At 40.2% G+C, this 21,655-nt stretch overlaps 1 protein-coding gene across 1 annotated transcript in view; it reads right to left on the reverse strand.

The window, feature by feature from the left end:
• Positions 1 to 8,040, reverse strand: part of TGFBR1 (transforming growth factor beta receptor 1) — a 32,236-nt gene extending 24,196 nt beyond the window's left edge. The window contains exons 1-3 of the mRNA XM_063404286.1: positions 7,818 to 8,040; positions 2,006 to 2,257; positions 1,375 to 1,617 (exon numbers count right to left, since the gene is read on the reverse strand). Of these exons, the coding sequence (XP_063260356.1) occupies positions 1,375 to 1,617; positions 2,006 to 2,257; positions 7,818 to 7,905 (583 nt within the window). The 5' untranslated portion in view covers positions 7,906 to 8,040. The remainder of the gene's footprint in view (positions 1 to 1,374; positions 1,618 to 2,005; positions 2,258 to 7,817) is intronic.
• Between the last annotated feature and the right edge of the window lie 13,615 nt (positions 8,041 to 21,655).

Consider the following 21,655-nt stretch of genomic DNA (forward strand, 5'->3'; position numbering starts at 1 on the left):
CCAATATATTGGAAGTTCTGTTAATCACCTTCATTATCTGACTTAGTTACTCCTGTTAGTAAATGAGAAAACTATATGAACACGAATTACTTCTTGATATGAACACAAATTACTAAAACTCCAGTTTTAACCAGAAAACAACTTAGCCGTATCAGGATCAAATCTTATTGGACACGCAAAAGCTTTCTCACCTGAAACATAACGACCTAAACACCTAGCGCAAGCTCACCTTCTTTAGGGAAGATATGACTAAAATTAATTTTTGATCTGGATTTTTAACATGTTCAGCAAGTTACATTAATTTGATTTGACAAAGCAATGGACTCTTAAGAGTTTTACCAGCTACTGCCCTTGGAAAAGAAACACAACCTATATGCTTGGGTTTTGTTGTTTTGATTTTTTACAGTTCTGGGAAAACAAAAGATGGAGCAATTGAGAATCAAACACCAATATTTCTTTCTACAAAGTGTTCTTAAAGGGCATGGATGTTTCAACACATATGTTTGCAAGTAGCAGGAATAATTTTCAGTATCAAATTACTTAAATTTTATATAAGGTTGGTAAAAGGTTGCAGTACACAATTTGATGTCTCCCTCCTTAACACGGACCAAAGATCAATTAATTTATGCAATGATTTACCTGGCACATCATCCCCTAACAACACCTATTAAACTACATTTCTATGACAGAGACCACCATAATCCTACAAGGAATTAATGATCAGCGGTACAATTGCAGAGACTATATTATGCAGTGAACAGACTAATGCCTCATCTTCCCAGAGCAACACCTCTTCAAGTCAGAATTAAAACAAAAAAACCCCACAAAATAAAGGGACAGACATTCATCAGACATGGTCTATATACTGCATCTATTCTATACACAGAAATGGCTATTTGCAACTAAAAAATATCTTCTGTAAGGAAAGAACTGGCTAAAATATTAACTCAATATTTTTCATATATCTATAAATTAAGTTTAAATTTAAAGCTAAAAAATACCCTTCACAAAATTATCTGGAAAACACAGAAGATGGTAATTTAGATAGGTTGTACAGAACAAAAAGGTAAATGGCAGCCTTACAGAACCTAAAACATTTACAATAGATGACTGTGATATTCCCCAGATTATGTAATTTATACAAATCAGGCTAATTTGAGAACGATAAGGAACAGCAGCAACAATTCAGTGCTTCTTTTATTTCACGTATTTCCATACATTGAATCTTCACTGATGTTGACTGAATGTACATGGAAGTTGCTTTTCTAGTATTTTCTCCAGTTTAAGTTTAAGTACATTTGACAATATTAAAACAAATAGATGTCTTACAAGGCTCTTAAGCACAGAGAATTGCTACCAGAAGTGCCACATTACCTGACCCAGAACCTGAAGTTGTCATATCATAAATTAAATCCTTTAAAGTGGTTCCTTCTGATATAAAGGGACGATCCAATGAAGGGTCTTCTTCGCTTGGCACACGATGATGAATTACAGTACGATTATGACAAAGGTATAGAATCAACATCAGTGAAATGCAGACAAAACAGACAGGTCCAGCAATGACAGCAGCCAGCTCTACAGGTCCTAGGTTAGAAGCCGGTTTTCCTGGAGTAGGGCCTGTGAGTTAAAATAAAAGAAAACAGTAAAATCATGAATTTCCCTTTATTCTACTAAACTGTATACCACAGCAATATTCAAATTATTTTAATGCATTCATTAAAACTGTTGCACAGTAACTTTCTCAAGTATCAAATTAAGTACTACAAAGGACAAAAGCAATGTGCTTATTTACACTTTTCATTTAAGTCTTCAAAACTGTCCCTAACATCCCTATCCAGAAGATTACAACTCTTGTTCAAATATCATGAAATTGTCTTTACAGAATGTAAGGCGTACCTTAGGCTTTCAAATCTACCTACAACTTCCACTCCTACAGAATTTTGTTTCAAAAAACTGAAAAAAAAAAAATCAAACAAACAAATGAGCAAAATCCCAACCCCCTTACCTGGTGTTGGAATTGGAAGTTCTACTTTATTGCAGAGAGGTGTGTTACAGCAATGAAACACAGTATGGACTCTATCTCTGGTGGAGGGGGAACAAACAAATGGCCTGTCTCGGGGAATCAGATCAATTTCTGCTATACACATACTATTGCGCATTATTTTGTCTGCAGTTCGTGTTACTGAGGCAAAACACACTCCATCTGTCACACACGTAAAGTTGTCTTTTGTACATAGCTGGCAGTAACACTCTAATTCTGTATTGAGAGAAAAACAGTGTTAGTATTGGTACATGTTCTGAGTTGAGAAACAATTTGAATGACTAAAGAAATACAAATTCAAAATGCTAGGAGGTCTTTTTGGTTACATAAACACAGAACAGCAACAGTAAAAAACAACACTACAAGGCTTTTTAGTGGGACAAAAAAATTGGGAGAAGAGCAGAAGAAATTAGATCTGAAGTCATCTCTCTTTACACAATAATGCATTAAAAGACAAAGGCTAAAATCCTATCTGTTCCTACAGGTAAAGAAGCACCACTACAAAAGAGCTAGACTTTTAAAAACAACACTGCATGCAAGTCTGCTATTTTCAAACCAAATACAAATAACACCTTTTCTTTTGACAATAACCACAGATATAGCTTGAGTAAGTGACAAATTGGATACTGTTGGTTACCCAAGATTAATACATTATGCATTATTTGATAGTTTCCATTTTTTGCCAAAAGGGCAAATACTGTATTAAAAACCAACCCTGCACGATCCTTTCACAAAATCAGAATGTGGTTTAGCCTTGTTATTTATGAAGCCACAGGAAAACACTGTCTTACATTACTCAAGGTGGTGATTTACTAAAGCTATCAATTGCAGTAGTAAACGAGAGGGCATGAGGAGGGAAGCAGGAATGACAGGCTAATCACCCCTAAGATGATCAGGTTTCATTCTTTACATTGCAGAAATTCTTGGAGAAGGACGACTACTACTTCTAATTTCTTTCTGCATTTACAGCACCAAAGCCATGCAGAAAACGATGCAGGAGCAACAATAAAACTATCAATACACCTTCAGTCCACTTGTTCAACTGTGACGAGTAAAAGCTGGCCTAGAACTTGTGTATGTGTATGCAGAAACATTAAAATACAGAAACTTAGACAAATTTAAAGTCTTAAACATCTATGATCAAAACACAAAAATTGTCCTGAGCCATAAAAATAGCCTCTTTCAAGACTACATACAAAAACTCACACCAAAAGGATGAGGATTAACAGGTGGCAATCAAAAGGTTCCCCAAATGTGAAATCTGGTGTTTCACTTCAAGAGTTTAATTTAACCACATGGATTGCCTTGGATTTTACACCCCCCTCTCTGTCAATGGATATCATGGCCTTAAGTGGCATTATGATCTCAAATATATATGTATGTCACCTCAAAGTTTGAATCTTGAAAAATATTCTCTTAAAACACCCCCTTCCCCCAAGATTTTGAATCAAACCAAATCATTGCCAATCATCTTCTGTTAATGAAGAGATTTAATCAGATTCTTAGGACCCACTATAGAAAGACAACCCTATTTCAGAGAGAATCACCAGCACATAGACCTGTCAGAAAAAAGTGAGGAAGAAAACCCAAAAACTGGGAGTACAAAATTATTTTTCATTATGAAGATTATTGGGGAAAAAAAAAAAACCAACCTAGAAAGTAGATTAAATGAGAACTGGCATTCAGGAAGGTAAATCTTAACAGCATCACTTTTTTGCACATCTTTCCCTGCCTTATCAGGGAAGTAAAGGAAAGACTTATTATTCAGAGTTGAACCACAAGAGAATTTACCATTTGTTTTTCATGTTGCTGTTCCTTTGGTAATTTATGCCTGAACAAATTATTTTTTAATCTATCCAAACCATAAAAAATTTCCTAAAATATTTACACACACTATTTCTTTCAACTTAGAAGTGTGGACACCTTTATCTTCCTTGCTTCATCCAATAAGTTTTTCTATTTAAACGGTAATTGTGGCTCAACACACCTGCATATGTATCTGACTGCCTACAGCAAGAGACAGATTTTCAGTGAGATATATTTACATTGAGTCACTGTGCAGAGGCCAAATTACTTGAAGTGAAAAATTACATTTGGGTTGCCGTTGTTACACTTATTCATCTTCCTGGTCTTGTGAAACTGTAGAGACACACTGTTCCAACCATGACTAAATAAAGCATTTTGTGTCCTATCTTCCTCATTCACTTTGTTCCTACCTTTACTTTGCTACAGAATTCCCACTTAGTGCAATTTGATACAATTTACACTTCTGCTCTGGTTTGATGCCACTATCTTCTGATCTCCTGCCAAGATACAACGGAATGATTTCCTCGGCCCAAATAAATCATTACTTCCTTCTAAAGCTACTCTCCCCCTCTCATAAGAGGGGAAAACAATGTCTTATCAGCTGAATAGCAAAGCCTCTAGGAATACAGGTTTTTGCTGCTCTCTAGTGGACTCACTCTTAAAAAAAAAAAAATCGTTAAAAATGCTTCAGCCCTCATCCTACTCTGGCCACTTAAACAGTTACTCATGCTTTCCAACTCAAGCAGGTAACAGTAGAATTTCCATGTTTTACTGATGGGTAAACTAATTCAGCATATTCAGCAACAATCCCCACCAGGAAGTGAGAATATAGAATCGGAATATCCTTGCCCATGTCTCATTTTCCAGTTATCTGTGCATAAAGAACATAAACTATGTGAACGCATCATAGATGAGATTTAACATCAGCATGAGGAGATGTCAGTGACCAACTATAGGTAAATCACTTCGTTCCTATAAGGAAGTGTTTTCACTTACAACTGATATATATATATATAAAATCCCCATACTGCTGTCCTCTTGGAGATATAATTTTTTGCTTTTTGTCCAAGTAGTCTCTGTTCTTCTTTGAGAAGATGCAGATGTTCAAGGGATAAAGGTGCAAGGCTATGATGTGCAAGAGACAATAACAGATTTTTAGGGATATGAGCAAGAGGGCTCTAATGCTCACTGGTAGTTTTTCTCCCTGTCCAATAAAACTTGCCAAAGGAAAAAAAGCATAATACATAACAGTGCAAATGTCAGCTTCTGAGTCTGGAGTTCAGAATCCCCTCAAACAACACACCTGACTCATCTCTGAACTCTTTTAGCTCAAGACACAAAAAAGATTTAGGTTTTAAAATATCTGGGACATAAGTACTGCTTTTAAAACCACAATAGTTCATGACCTTCACTAACACATTCTTCTCACAAAGGCACTAATTAAGTTTCACTGTTGTAAAGTAACAGCACTAGGTATCAAGTTTTCAGGAAAACTTTCACATACATTTCATCCATCTTTGTTATGCAAAACTTTCAGTGCAAACAGCAGTTGTTGTCAAAGTGATGCACTCAAGAAAACAGGCAAACAACTTTATTAAGGCCCTACCCATAACTTGCAAGTAATGGTAAAACCTTGTGCACAACCCCAAATTCAAAAAAGTGATATTACATTTTCTGCAATTCAGGTGCCGTATGGCACTTTCAGTTTTCCTGCCCTCTGTCCAAAACACTACCCAGAGATATGTTCATGCCTCTTACAGCACGATACAGTAATAATCTGTTTCACTATCTTTGGTAGAAGAATATGCTTAAAAAAACCCCAAACTAACTAACTGAAGAAAGCCAAAATTAAAAGCCCAGATAATAATTTTACAAGCATTATGAAATTAAGAAATGAAATTTTACAAGCACTATGAAAACAGAAAGATCTTTACTTCTAAATTCATATTAATCAGACTGCTATCTTTATTTGCAGTTAGAAGCAATTGTCTGAATAGAAGAGTTTCCAAGTGGTGACTCTCCAGAACTTTGGAAGACTAAAGACTATGGCTGACACAGTGAAACCCAGAAAGTTTATTTTCAGACTCTGTCCTACAAATAAAGGCTGTTCTACTGTTCAGCTAAGTGCTGGGATTCATTACATGCCTGTCACCCATGTAAAACATTTTGCAAGACGACTCATCCACACAGTAACATCAGAACATTGCAGAACAGTCCCAGCAGATGCAACCGGAAAATGCCCAGCTTCTGTCAATCCACAATAAGAACCTCAAGTACCAGTAGCCAAATCCATACCTTGAACTACTTCATCAACTTAGACTACAATGTTCAGGCAAATTAACTGCCTTACCCATACCAGGGCCTCTGGATGAGTTATGGATCAGGAGCCCTGGATTCCTCCTAATTCCACTGAACAGGGAGAATTTCTTTTTATACAAAAAATAGCACGCCACCAGTTCCACCCACAAGGTTTTGTATTTGCTTGTTGCCTTGTTTTCACACAGCTTTTAGACCTTAATTTTATGCCTCAGATTAAGGGAAAACTGCTGACTGATGGGAGACATTAAAAAAAGAAAAGTTCAAAGCTCAAACTGAGCTGAAATTTCTTTCAATATTTAAATTGAATGCCTTACGTAAGAAAGCTTTAAATTATTAAAGCCTGCTGCACCTTTTCAAGAGCACAAGAACAATCCATGGGTAACTTAAGCTTGTTTCATTGTTTCCACATAAGAGATCTTGTATCACCTTCAGTAAAAATATGGGTGATCAACAATACATTTTAGTATAGCAAGTTATGCTTTAAGTAACCTTTTTCTTTTCAGCATGACTACCATTTTAGATTGAATTATGAACAGCCTGATACAGATCCAGACTGAGGGATGTTTCAAAGCTGTAACTGAAGAAGTTATGGTGCTTCTCCACTTCCTCCTTAAAACCCAAAGCAATATACAATCCAACTACAAGAGAATTTAGGAAGTGAACAAATTATAAAATGCAGATTTCACCATATAACTTAATCTAGATGAAGCTGAAGCCGTCATCAGTTCTGGTACAGTAACACCTGTATACCCCATTAGGCCATACGTCCCAAACTGCTAATTGCAGAAAAACATGCATATTAAAAAACAAAAAAAAAAAAAAAAACAAAAAAAAAAAAAAAACAAAAAAAAACCACAAACAACCCAAATCTTGCATAGCCCTGATAACAAATCTCTCTCGCAAAAGAAGCACAGGTACAGAAGGCTGGAGGAACAGAACCTTGTACCGAAATGTGTACAATATTCACCCAAATATTTAATTTCCACACGGCTTGCTCCTCGCCAAGCCGAAAGTTCACCTGTCCCCCTCCTACCGCGACAGCAGCACGAAGTGCTGCAGCGTGCAGCAGAGCGGGGGCAGCCCCTTGTCACCTCCGCGACACGGGACATTCAACACGTCTCTGCAGCGGTCGCTCCTCCCGGGCAACGCTGAGAGCGTCTTGCCGCGGCCTGGGGGCTGCTGCTCCATCCCGCCCGGGAGCCGGAGGGCTCTCAGGGGCTCCCGGGAGCGGCGGACGGACGGCAGAGCTCCGCCAGCGCTAAGTTACCTTCGCCGGCCAAGGCCACACGCACCCATCCGGGCAGACATCGGGACTCAAAGTTACCCCGGACAGACACCGGCCGAAGTGCTGCTCGGCGGGGGCGAGGAAATACCGGCGGGGGCCGAGGGGAGCCCTCCCCACCGCCCCTCCCGCGGAGCCGTCGCCGCTGTCGGCCAACAAAGGGCCGAGCGGTCCCCGCCGGGCTCGGACAGCGGGGGTGGGGGGGAGGTGACTCCGCCCCAGCCGGCCCCTCCGCCATGTTGTTGAAAGGAACCGGCGGGGACCCGCCGCCCCCCGCCGCTCTCCTCACCCACCCCTACACCCCCACCCCGGGAGCCACCGCCGCGCCCGCTGACTCCAACTGCGCTCCGCCGACCCGCGCGCACTCACCGCCCGCCGCAGGGCAAAGCACCGCGGCCGCAGCCAAGCACAGCAGGGCCCACGGACGCCGCCGCGGCCGCCGAGCGGCGGCCGCCATGTCCCGGCCGCAACTCCTCGGAGCCGGGATCCGCCTGGCGACGCGCGCCCGCTCCGCCCGCCCGGGGACCGGCGCGGCTCTCGCGCTGCGTGCGCCCTCCTGGTCCGCTCCGGCCGAGACTGCCACCGACGCGGCGGCGGCGGAGCCGCCTGATTGGCCGCCGGGCCCCGGCCCCGCCCTCCGGCGGCCGCGGGCAGCCCCGACAACAACAGGCGGCGGGAGCGGGGCGCGACCCGCATGCCTCGGGGTGGGGCCGCGGCGCCCCCTCCCGGCGGGGCGGGGCCGGGGGCGTCCCGGCGGGTAAGTGGCCGCTCCCTCCCCTCGGCGCGCAGCCCAGAGGGACTCGGGTGGTGGCCTTGGAGCTTCCCCGCGTCCGGGTGCGGCGAGAGCGCTCGGGCGAGAGACCGAGGCGCTGCCAGCGGCGGGGAGGGACGCGCTGGCAGCCCTGCGGTGCGGAGCCTGGGGACACCGGCGCCGCTGGAAAGGCACGTGCGAGAGCATGTAGCCCTCGAGTTGCCTCTGGAGCGGAGGACAAGAGCAGTAGCTGACGAATTGCTCCTCTCGAGTGCAATTGCGCTGCGGGTGGGTGGGGGGTGTGTGCGAAGCCCCGGGCCGGTCCCTGCGGGGCTGCAGTACAGAGGCAGTGGCAGCTCGGTCCCCGCACACGTGTCAGCTCCCGGTGGCACGGGACAGGCGCTCCCGCCGCCATCCCGGAGCGGAGGGTTTGCCCTCCAGCAGCAGCGGGAGCCGCAGTGCTGAGTCGACGTACTTTGTTCCCGTGCCAGGGAAGAGCGGTGCCAGGCACCAGGTGTAGCTGTCAGCTCATTGCACAGTCTGTGCGTAACTTCAGGAGTTCACTGGGAATCGGAAGCCAGCTCGAGTAGTCCAAATATCCGTCTGAGATACACCTTGAATTTTAAAACCTGGAGCAACTAGGGATGTACCTCGCGAAGCAAATGACCGTGACTGAGATTGTTACTTCTCTCCACAGCTTTATTAGCTTTTCATGGGTGACAGAACAGGAGGAAAGGCTCTCCTCTCTCTCTTGGGATCAGGTAACCACTCTGCCAGCTTGCCCTGGGAATCTACCCACCCCCCAGCTCCAATATCTGACTGTTGTGTCCAGATCCTGAATCAGTTCAGAGCCTCTCAGGATATGCTTTTATACTCCCTTTGTTGCTTGTTTTGCATGCAGTGTGACTCTCCCATCATAGGCCAAAGTCACAAATATGACAGGTGTTTTTCCACGTTACTTGCTGTCGCTCTTGCAAGCTCTGTGCACTGTCTCTGCCAGATGGTGCCTTCCTAGCTCACAGTGTTCAGGACAGCACCCTCCACCCTCCCCAGCACCACACTGACTGCCATGGCACACTGATCTCCTGCCTTCTTTTACTAGCAGTTGTTCAGCCAACACTACTTTTATAAAAAGTCTTGTTTCTCCTACAGTACACTTCACCTGGATAAGAATCTTGATAATAGTTCAAAGTGTGGTAAATATTTATTTATTCATTCTCTTTCCCTTTCTGTCTGAGCAACAGTGTCATACATAAACGCATCCTAGTTATATTTTCTCTTGCAAGATAACATTTTAATGACATGCACTTCATGACAGATGTTGAACCAAATGTCTGGATTTGATATAGATTCATGCTGTAATGAACTACTTATTGACACTGACAACACCAGGCAAACATGTTCTTATCAATACATAGAAATACTTAGAAGGCTAATCCTCAAATAAATATATTAGCATCAGAAAGAAACATCGAAACAATCAGTTAAATTGCTCAAAACTCAAGACACCTTTTAAATGAATATAGAGCATTGAAACTATAAGTTAAGAAAGTTACGTGCTCAGGGGGAAAAAAAATCCACTATTCATTTCCCCATCACAGATCATCACAGGGTTTAAGGATGGGTCACAGACTATACCTCTGAAGGAAGGCAAGGAGCAGTAAGCAGAGCATGGTGAAGAATTTTTTTTCATTACTCCAAGTACAGTCCAATGGGGAACGTTCTGAATTAACATCCCAAGTGACATTTGGCTGACAGACACAGAAAAATTAAAATAAATTGATAACTTTCAGCAACTCATCAGCTAAGATGGATTCAGGTCACTTCCAAGTAGTGCCACTGCAAATAAAATATTTTTTTGCCAGGCCTCACTATTCTTTCATATCATGCATGAAGTAAAGACCACTACAGAAGAAATACACAAAATTATATCATCCCCTCTCCTGATCTCTGGGTAGCTCTCTCTGATCTTGTGTAGACCAGATTTAAAAGCCAAAGTAAACATGGGCTAGTAGCAAAGCTACTGAAATGGTTCTGCATGTCCAGAGTCTCCCCCTTTTCTTGTTATGCTTCCATGTGTCCAGATTCTTAGGACTGCATCTTCTGGTCTTGATTAAGGTAGGGTCTAAGAATTTCTGATTATGATACAGACTCTTGATATTCAATGGACTCTGGTAGACATTTGGGTCTTGATCTTGTGGGCATCTTCCCCTGTTAGCTCCCTCTTATCACTGTAAGACTCATCCTGGTGTTTATCCATCATCTTTCTTCTACATTTACTTCTGCTGTCAATTCCCTTTTTCCAACATTTAGGTCTTCCCCTTCCTTCTTTTGAGCTTCATAACTGCTTTTGGTGCAGCAGGGGGTTTGCTCAACTGGGCAGTAGCTGGCGTCTTTAGGAGGGCTATAGGAGAGGTCCTTAGATTCACTGGTTGAGATGTAAAGTAATTCATGTTACATGTCCTCTTTGGTAACAACAAAATTTGCCTTTGTTTTTGCTATACAAAAGGGAGCAGTTAAATAAAATTTACAAAATAAAAATGACGGACTGAAAAGATTTAAATCACTGGTTCCTCCCTATGTCTACAAACAAATTGAATGCCAGTCCAACAAAAATGAGATTTTGATGCCTGCATCTTATTATTTTCATCCTTAAACATGCTAGTTAGTCAAGTGAGGCAAAGCCAGACAATGACACAGTCAGTAAAATGGTTTCCAAGATATGCCTTTCTATAAAGTGACATTTTGTTTAAGAAGAAGTCACAGATTCTTCAAAATTACAATAATTGCTTGGCCTTTTCCTGCCAAAATAGCATGGAAAAACAATTTCACTGTACAAATTTTCCAAGTTTGATAGACAACAATGCATGACCATTGTATGGTCATGACATTTTAACTGGATGGATTAAATATAGTTTTTCAGTATTTCCTTTAAAGGAATCCTTAAAAACACTTCTTACCTACTACAATCCTCAGTGCATACAGAGTATGGAAATAATGTCATCAGTGAGCATAAATTTAGAAGAAAAGACGAGCCCCCCATTTGCTTAGCCTAATTTTTCTAATAAACTAATGAGTTTATGCCATAATTATATTCCAATTATAGAAATATGCAACAAAAGTCACCATTCTTTTTAATGCAAGGTAGAACACAAAGTAAGATGACATAAAAAACCCAAACAATTTGGATTTATGAGATTTGTTTAAATCATCAAATTGGTTGGACAGGTTTGAAAAATCCTTGCTTTTTAGATTGAGTAAATCAGGTTATTATACAGGGAATACCTGCAATTTAAACACTGATTAATTTCTTTCTTCTGTGCTAGAATGTGACAGACATACACATATGCAGCACCCACAGGGAGAGAGAATTAAATAAATAATCTTTACCTAGTGCTACTTTTATTTTTTGCAAGAATTATTGTCAGTGTATGAGCACTACTTAAGCTTTTCTTTTCTGGAAGATGGAAAACAAAAGAATTGCAACTGCATGAAAGTTTCAAATGCAACTCTGTGCTGCAAAACCTCCACAAAGTAAGAAACTACATAGGGCATTGAAATAAAAGACATTTTGGGAAGGGACAAATGGTGAGATAGACAATTATACAACCCAATTTGTTCTTTAGGTTAGTCTTTGAAAAAGACTGTTCTTGTATTATAGGCTGATTTAGTTCCAAAAATGGGCACAAATAAATTTGGGGTTTTTAGTTTTTAAAATATATGTAAGTGTCATAGGAAATAGTATTAATGGTGATGACTAAAAGTTTTATTAGTCTTTTGGTGTAAGAGGTACTGTATGCTGGTAATAAAGAATCTTTCTCTCACCAACAGTGTATGCACCATTAATGCTAAAGCAATAAAAAATAAACTTCAAATTTTACAATTTTCTGTCCATGATAAGTAGCTAAATGTTATGTTTGTTTGTTTGGAAGAACTATTCAGTGCATCATTATATTTACAAGTTACTTTCACCAAGGAACTCAGCAAGAGGAAAAGTAATGAATGTGTAACATTTACCAAAATAGAACAAGCTATTGAAAAAATCTCAACATTGCCCTCACCACATGGTCCTTTATTTTTCCAAGCAATTTTACTCTAACTGGGATAGAAAATATTAAAGTGCTTATTAGTGTGGAGTTTCTGTAAGTACACAAACCAGAAAGTTTCACAAAGATCTGTGATCTTTCTAAACCAGAGACAAGCAAAAGGAATCACTTTTTTGAAGTCATTGCTTTATAAAACACTCAGAATTACTCATTTTATAACCCTTATAAACACTGCCTGATTTGCCTCATCAGTATTTCCAAAACTAAATACTGTGAGATCTTAGTTGCTGAACACCCAGTTAATCATCTCCTTTAACTGAAGGCCAGTTAAAGCTTAAGACATATGAAGCCCTTTTTTTTTTTTAATTCACATGGAACTCTTTATATCCCATAGTTCTGAACTGGGCAGCCCAGCAATGCACCACATCAGCACGCAGCTGCTTGATCCCTGCAGCTAACACCCACCTTATTTCACAGTTAATGGATTTGTGGACATGCCATAGTGTCCTAAGTTCTTTAAGCAGGTCTCAGTGACTACAATTAAACTCCTTGAACTTGGTGTTTCATTAGAGCTTGTAGAATCTATCAGCTGCTATGCTTGTTTACTACATGTGTCCTGATCCAACTTTGCTTGAAATCAGGTATGAACTATTCAAAGAGAGTGGTGTTGACTGCAAGTCTCTTTACAGAGAGGTCTGATTTATGCTGAAAGTAGGGAAGAAGTCTGTAGTCCAAGACATGCTGCTAAACATGGCAGTGACTAGGAAGACTGGGTAGTTTAGGGAGTGGTTGCCAGAAGCAAAAAGGCTGACATCAACCATGTTCGGAAATTGGTTTAGGCTCTTTGTTGTTATGTTTGAAGGCCTTACATTGCTGAAGTAACTCCATAACTCTGGTAACTCTGAAATGGCAGGGGCATCTCACCTACAGCTACAGCAAAGGATACACGAGTGAAAGTAGCTTGCCTCTAATTAAGAAAGGATATTTCTCTTCCTGGGGAGGTACAGCTTTTACCTGCTTGGACACTACTCATTCCAGTTTGATGGTGCAAGTAATAATTTATATCATTCTGCTTATTAAGGAAAGTAATTTTCCTTCAGAGACTGGACTCAGTTTTGCCTAGAGTGGGGAAGGAGCAGCATGTGTAACCTACCAAAAGTTAGTGTCTTTATGGCAATGCACAGATCATCAGGTTTTCCTACTGTAATTCTCTGTATACACATTACCAGGCATCCTGTGGGCTTGACAAGCTTGATTTCTTCTTCCATGGAATAAAGGCTCATAGCAGACAAGAAATTTCCTGGAGTAGGAAGTGGGAATTCTTGTGACAAGTTGCTAAGATCTCAAAATTAGATTTGGGGATCTAGATCACAACTTGGATTAAATATCAGTTATCATTAAAAAAGAATTAAAAATCAAAATTTAAATAAAACATTCACTTTGTTGTTAAAACTTTTTTTTTCAATAGAGTATAAACTCACAATAAAAATAAAATAAAAAAGAAAACAAGAAAATAACATTTAATTAATTAATGAAAAATAAAAAAATAATATTAAATTCCTGACACTGATTTCTTAACCCTGCAAACTGCAAATGAGAGAAGAGAGAAGTTTTTCTGTCACGTGCTACAGAAACGGTTTGCTTTGCTGCAGCCTTATTAGACTTGATACATATTCCCCATCCACTCTCATTCTTCAATGAATATGGCTGTGGGTTGCTTGAGCTGATGGCATTAAACCTTCTATCACAGTTCAGATTATACAAGTTTTTTTCAAAATCCTGTTGCTGTAGTCTCTAAGCAGTATTTTCTGTAAGTTTCCACTTGTTCTTTTGCAAGCAATAGCTAGAGTTCACTTTAAAGGTGCTGTACCTTGAGCAGTCCCAAGAAAATTGTATGCACTTCTTTTGGAATGTATTCTAAAAAGGTGCTTTTTCCTTTAAATCAGGTAATGGAGTTTTTACCTACTCAGGAATAAAAACCGAAGAAGAGAAAAATAGGTTCAAGGTCTATTTGAATAAAATGACGAATTATGCAGTGATGACAAAGATGCTGGAAATAATTTGTAGAACTTAATTCTTTACCAGTTCTTGAGCTATTAAGGTTCTAACTTTTCTCCAAGAATATGTAGTTTTGAGATTGTGCAAGTCTTTGGTTATTTCTACATTTCCAAGTAACATTATTAAGAGGGAAGACTTTTGACACTGGACCTAAATAAAAGTAATAATTCATGCTGTTTTCAGGTCTGAACTAGCATGGGAATTCTCCTGAACAACATTTTTTTGGTTGCAAATAACAATCACTTACTTCATTCTGTTTCTCAGAATTCTGTTTCTCTATTACAGCGGTCATTTTCCATCAGCCATATCCCTTGAGTGTAATTCCAAAGGCTGACTTTTTCCCCAAGAAGTCTTAGTAGTCTGGGTACTAGATTGCTGAAGAAACTGTCTCTCTTGAGAATTTAAGCATGTCAGAATAAGATTCTAGAAAAATTAATGTCCTTCTGTTCTTAATGAACTTCTGCAATAGTAGTGGCAAAAATACTTTCATTGCATCTGCAAAACACGACTGCCTGTTGTCAGTGGTGTTTAAACGTGACCATTGCAAAAAACCAAGAGAATTACATTCCTAATTTAAAGAAAGAATAAAATTAAGGGGAAAAATAGCATTTTAAATGAAATCAGGAACATGTCCATCATGGCATTGTATTGTTCTGCCTACAAAATATTGGAAATGATGGTAGCAATTATATGCATTTATTTGACCTAAAGAAGAGTAAAAGATGGGAAAGAAAAGCCCTCTTTGGCAAGGAGATAATTTCAGTTCAACTAACTGGTCATGGGACTAATTTGCCAAAATTAATGACTGTATTACAAGACAGAAAATGAAAAGCCCAAATAATGTTCAAAACTCAGTAGGGCAAAAGACTAGAGTATATCTTTGTATCATTCTGTTGCAGTTTAATTTTGTAGAGGAGATTACTCCTTTTGTAACTGTAGCTGAAGCCATGAGGAGTCTAGATTTTCTTGAGAAGCTGAATGCTTTGTCTTTTTCCAGGATACATATTTTCTCAGAACTTTGCTGAAGGTCAAAGGGCTGTGTAAATATTACATTTGGGACACTGACTGGGGCTCTTTTTTAAATACCGTTTTAGTTTCCACTTGAATCAACTCTCAGAAATGGCTTGGGCCACAAACAAACCAGAATTCATTCTTACAGCCTAGCTAAGAAGAGATGCTTCCTAGCATTGGTAGGATAACTATTCTCTGAGCCTGAGAAGCTATGGGATTCTGCCCTCACTTCTGCTGACACTTGCTCATATTTAATCCACAGGAACCAAATCAAAGAGCAAACTCAGAAAGGAATAATATCTTTTAGCTTGTAGGGTATTTTTGATATGCTGTCCTCTCTGTGGGGTTTCATGATTTTGAGGGTGGACATAAGGAGGAATGCAGGACATGGAAAACAAAGGTGTTTGTGTCTGGTTGAACAGTCTTTAGTCTGTTTTAGCCTGGTACTGCATGTTGATCTACTCCACACTATCTGTCACCCACTCTAAAATGGACCCATTTATGTGGAGCTTTTCCTCCATGAGTGAATCAGGGACAGAATTGCATTCCTTTGGGCACTGTTCTGTTGCCTCAAGCATGAGATCATCCTTTCTCTCGGGCCACACCATGCCTTAGTCATGCCTTGATGAGTAATCCTAGTTCTTTGGATATTGCTTTCTTGTGAGCAAAATTAGGAGAAAACCCTGTGAAAAGGAAACTGGTATAAACCACTTGAGCCTGAAATGCAGTGTGTATTTGAACATTGCTATCAAAAACTGTAAAGGAATAATTTGGTTTCATCAGGTTCCTGTCCTGTTCTGTACTGTTCTAACTTCTTCCTGTAGTTAACTTCTCTATATGCATCTGAGCTGGCTTGGAAGAGACAGTCACAGCTGCCACTGGACTTTACTGATAATAATGAAAGACACTGACATGTTTGCCCAGAATTAGTGGAATAGGTGAGTTGTTACCGCATTCTTCTCTTACTTATGAACTAGGATTAACTTTCAAGCAGGCTCTAATTTTGTAAGACAAAAGTCACTGCTCTACTTCTTATCTTGACCAGATTTTGATTAAAATAGGTTTCAGTAGTTTTGAAGTAACTTAATTTAGATGTAAGCAGCTAAAATCTTTCTATTGTGGCTTTTTTTACAGTTGAGTAATTAAGTTCTCTGTACAATGTACAGAGAGATACCTAACAATTAAGAGAACATTTTGAAGCAAGTTTGCCTGATCTCTCCACATAGCTAATAGATTCTATCTAGAGTCAGGGTATTCCTGCAAAGGTGTTCTTGGGAGCTGTTACATTTTAACACATTATTCTAGTGGAAAATACAGGTTTGATGCCCAAGAGATTTGAGATCACAGACGTTTTTTGCAAGACTAAGGATATTTGGAGTGCTGCTGAGGGTCTTTCCTATTGGAGCTACCTCAACAGCTCTGGATTCCTATTCATGAACTACAGAAAGATTCTTGCTCTTTAATAGCCTAAAGTGTCAATGGCAGTGCAGTTGCCCATGGATGTCTTACCTGTGGCCAAGGAGGAATTAGAAATCAGAGGACCATGAATCTTGGACATGGATACACAAATCCTTTACACCACTGTGTTTCACATCTGTCAGATTCAATTGGGCTGCCTTTCACAACCATCTTCTCCTAGTTCACTCTCCCTTTTATAGCTCTGACTGTAGCCAAACTTGTTTGTCTTCAGATTTGCTTTAACAGAACCTATACAGAGCTGTCAATCTATATCACCTTCTAGCTTCTCATCCATAGAGTTCACCACTCCATGTTATTATTCCTCCTGCCCAGTCCTTTTGACTTGTCTTACCCTGCTCCCTTCCCACCTTATGTCTTACTGAATGTACCAGTAAAACAGGACACAGCTGTGACTATTTTGATCCCTCCTCTAGATTATTCATCAGTTTTCCTGAGCTTTTCTCCTGATGATGAACAACTGAGTTTCTGTAAGATACAGTGATTCAGTAACTTTGATGGAATGAGTAGCTTATTTCCTGTCATTATATATCATTCAACTGAGAACATGACTTTGCTCATGTCTGCCCAAGGCTTGCAGTGTCCTCTGATATATCATCAATAGCTAGGCTGGGAGAGTTGACTTTCTTAAAAAAAAAAAAAAAAAAAAAAAAAAAAAAGCCCGCACATTAGGAGGTGACTGATTTAGATGCTGCTAACTTATCTTGCTTCTGTCCCCCAACCTTTTCTTTATCAGAACAGAGATCTTCCATCAGGAGATAAATTTTGAGAAGCCCGGGCCACAAATTTATTCTGACTTTGGTGGCAATTACCTCTATCCATCAGCTGAACACTTTCTTGACTTAACAGAAAAGAGTCATGGCACATAATACTGATTTCTTGCCTTCTTAAAATGGAGGCATAGACATCTGAGCACACTGTTGTACCTTCAATTTGTTTGCCTGCAATTTGAGAAGATCGAGCTTTGAATTTAGTTTAGCTGTACTTTGAGCGGGGAGTTGGATTAGATGACCTTCTGAGACCATTTCCAATCTAAATTATTCTACTATTCTAAGACACATCCAGCTACAGTAAAAGGAGAAGAGATATAGTGAATAAACATTTAACTACGAATCTTGGTGAATTCTGGCTTTTAATAAGTATTTTCTTTTTACTTTTGAATAGCTGTCTGTATGTCCATTTCTGATTCAGGTGGATTAATGCATAGCACCAGTTTTGGCTAGATTTTAAGCCTTTGCACAAATAGCAGTCCTATGTCTGCTTTTTTGAATTTCTGTAAGCTTTCTATGGATGAAAATGGAGACCGAGATGGGAGTTCTGCATCATGAAAACCCTTTTAGATGACCCCTCCCAAGCTTATGCTGTGTCAGTGGTATATGTTTTAATTATTCAGATCATCTTTGCCATCACAAATTTTAGCATACTCTCTTTTAGCATGCAAACTCTTGACCAAATTAGCTTCTGTACATTGGTTTTGGCTCTCAGCAAAAGAGGATCTCAGAATATGCTTAAAAAGACCTTGACTTGTGAGTGTATGACGTCAAAATTGATGTGTCTTCCTAATACAGACTACCTCCAAAACCTGGATGTTTGAGAACAAGAACAGAAAGTGTCCAAGATAAATTTGTGGTTTAAGAGCAGTTTTGCTATAATGATAAAGAAACTGCCAAGTAGTAGTATGGGGAAAAGCTGCTGGGAGCAAGTCAGTCTCTTACTCTGTAGGCAGAACCAATGGCAATGAAATACAGTAGTGAATACTTGTGAAATAACCTGTTCACAGATGTACCCTAGGGATTTCCCAAACCTAAGTACTCTAGGGACTTGTGAAGGTTCAGAGCCCACTTCATTATACCTTCATGGATGGAAACATGGATTTCAAAATGATGGGACCAGCAAACTGGAAATTGCTTTGATAAAGCTGATAAACAATTCCCAATTCACTCTGTTGGAAAAAAAAAGAAATGTAATATAACTTTGGGCTCGGTTTTAGTCAATATTACAATAAGAATTTGGTCAACACATTCAATTCAAACATACAACTCACCTTACCCTAATATGGTGCAGGATCAAGGGATACAGTCTCATGTTTCAAAGTATCAGGGAGGCATCTTGTAGGTTGGCTGAAAGGGCGGTGGGATGATTCTAGGAAGTCATGTTTGCTGTCTCAGATGAACCTAAGCACACCTCCAGGCTCTGAAAACTCCCTAAGAGGAAGCTGTTGACCCTAGAATGGGAAGCTGTTCCATACTCCTAACAGGTGGGCTGTATGCACCAACATGATCGCTGATCCACTAGCTGGGGTAAAGCACTCAAACAAATGTCTTGTGTTGCCCTGTTTGCTAATGAAGGCATCATGGTAGTAGTTATCAGTTGTACAGGATGACTATACCAGTACCCTTTAATTCTCAGATGTTTGAAACATGCCCGCTCTGTGAATGGTCAGTCCAAGCTCTAACCAATATGCTCATCAGTGTTGAACGAGGTAAGGATAATGGAGTGCCACAATATATCTATATACAGCTTGAGAATGTTTGTGTAGGATAATGATGGCTTTAGGGGGTGCCCTGAATGAAGGCAGTCTGGACATGGGGTTTACATGAGTGGAGAATGTTTTCAGGAGGAATGTATATTATTAAGTCTGGCAAAAAGAAACAAAGAACCATTGATGTGTGTTCTGTGGGCATCAGATACACGTCCTGCAGTCCCTCTACAGGCTTTCAGTGCGATGAGGTCTTCAGTTAGCTCAGAGGCCAGGCACAATGCTTAAGCACCTGTGAGTACAATTAAATCTTTCTGCCAAAAATAAGGTGGTTCTTTCAAACTATCCAAGAGTAGTTCTTGGCACATGCTGTCTGTGCAAATCATCCCCTAAAGAGGTGGCTCGAAGGGTTATGAATGGCACTGACCAGAACTGTGTCAGGGAATAGTTTGGCTGTCTGTCAGATGTGATATTTCTGCTAATAGCTCTGCCTTGACTGTGATAATTTTCTAGTATTATGGTAGCCTTGGGGATGAGACTAGGCTCAGTTGAAACCTTGACGCCTGCAGTGTGAAAAGATATAACTGTGAAAAGATATAACTGTAGCTAAATACTGGTAAATCATTTTTTGAATGTTAAAACCAACCCATCTAACTCAGTGGGGAGATAGTGTTTTTTCAATAACAAACCATCATTATGGCTAGGACTTCAACGAGTATGTCTGGAGCCAAGGAAGGTCAAACAAAACACCTGTGAGGTGGTGTTGGTATTGATCTGTGGAAAACACAGTTAGTATACTCCTGTTCGTGTGAACATACTCAAAGTGCACGATATAAAACATCTTCCCTGCGGAGACTATGTCATCATCATCCTGGCTTGAATTTGAATGTGATCTTAGGTACTTCTTATAAGGTCCAACAGGGCTGTCACCTCCTTTTCTGCTGAAGCATTGCTAGTATCCCTGAGCCAGGCTGAGGGAAGGTTATAAGTTACCTCTGATCAACATGAAGGTGTGATGCTGAATTGATTTTATATGCATATTGTGGTTTAACCCTGACTGACAACTCAGCCCCACACGGCTGCTTGCTTACTTCCCTCAGGGTGGCAGGAAGGAGAGAACTGGAAGAATAAAGATGAGAAAACTCATAGGTTGGGTTTGATAGGTGAAACAAAATCCACACACATAAGCAAAGCAAAACAAGGAATTAATTCACTGCTTCTCCCATTTTCAGGCATTGTTAAGCCATACCCAGGAGAGCAGGGCTGGAATGGAATGGTGACTTGAGATGACAAATACCAACACTGGAATTATTCCCCCTTCCTGCTTCTTCTCCCCATTTTATATGCTGAGCATGACACCATCTGATATGGGATATCCTTGTGGTGAGCTGTCCCAGCTGCATCCAGTCTCAACTCCTTGTGCACCCCCAGCTGCCTCCCTGGTGAGAGGCAGAAAAGGCCTTGGCTCTTTGTAAGCACTGATCAGCAAGAACGAAAACATATCTGTGTTAACAACACTGTTGTCAGCACACAGCCAAAACACAGCTCCACACCAGCTACTGTGAAGAAAAGGAGCTCCACCCCAGGCAAACTGGCACAATGTAGAAATTCCCACTGTCTGTGCTGTTATTCCATTACTCTCTTTTGCCCACACAGGATAAAGGGATGTTTCGATTTTTGTGTTCCCTCTTTTCTATGCAAAGTCTACTACTGCTGGAGCTGAGACATGCACTCTGGGTGCACCTCCAGGTTAGGCTGTGTGTACACAAAGCCATTAATTAGGAACATTAGGAGTAGAACAGAGTGTGTTATGGTGGGTTTGTTTTTTAGTATGGATTCAGTGGAAGCGAATATGGTAGGAAAAAATTTAGATCAACTGGTAATGGAAATTGCACCAAGGTGCAGAATAGGCCTTTTAAGATGCAGCAAATAGTAGCCCTCTGACTGGTTAAAAAAGGCAGGCCAGGTTCATGTTAAAGTATCAAAGTAGTTAAGTAGATGTTCATCTAGAAATATTTCTATCTCTGGGCAGCTACTGTTGAAGCATTAAGGAGAGAGAGCAGGGAGGAACTGTTAAGAGTTCAGGCTCAAACTATGTATCAGACCAACAAATAAAAGCCAACCTTCAATCAGATTTTTTAAAGATGCATGCATGGCATTATTCCCAGTACTTGAACACCAAAATGAAATTGCAATTCTAGCATCTAATTTTTTAAAAATCTACTACACAGGTTCTCTTCTCCAGGACAGTACTGAAGTGAAAGCAAGACTTGCAAGTATTAATGCAGAAGTAATACTTAAATCTCAATGCCAAAGAAGAGGAATTATGGAATCTTCCAGGCAGGACATACTGCAAGTTGTTCTTTCTTCTTTCACTGCACAGCTC

The sequence above is a fragment of the Prinia subflava genome, chromosome 1 (genome assembly GCF_021018805.1).
Source record: "Prinia subflava isolate CZ2003 ecotype Zambia chromosome 1, Cam_Psub_1.2, whole genome shotgun sequence".
Lineage (NCBI taxonomy): Eukaryota > Metazoa > Chordata > Aves > Passeriformes > Cisticolidae > Prinia > Prinia subflava.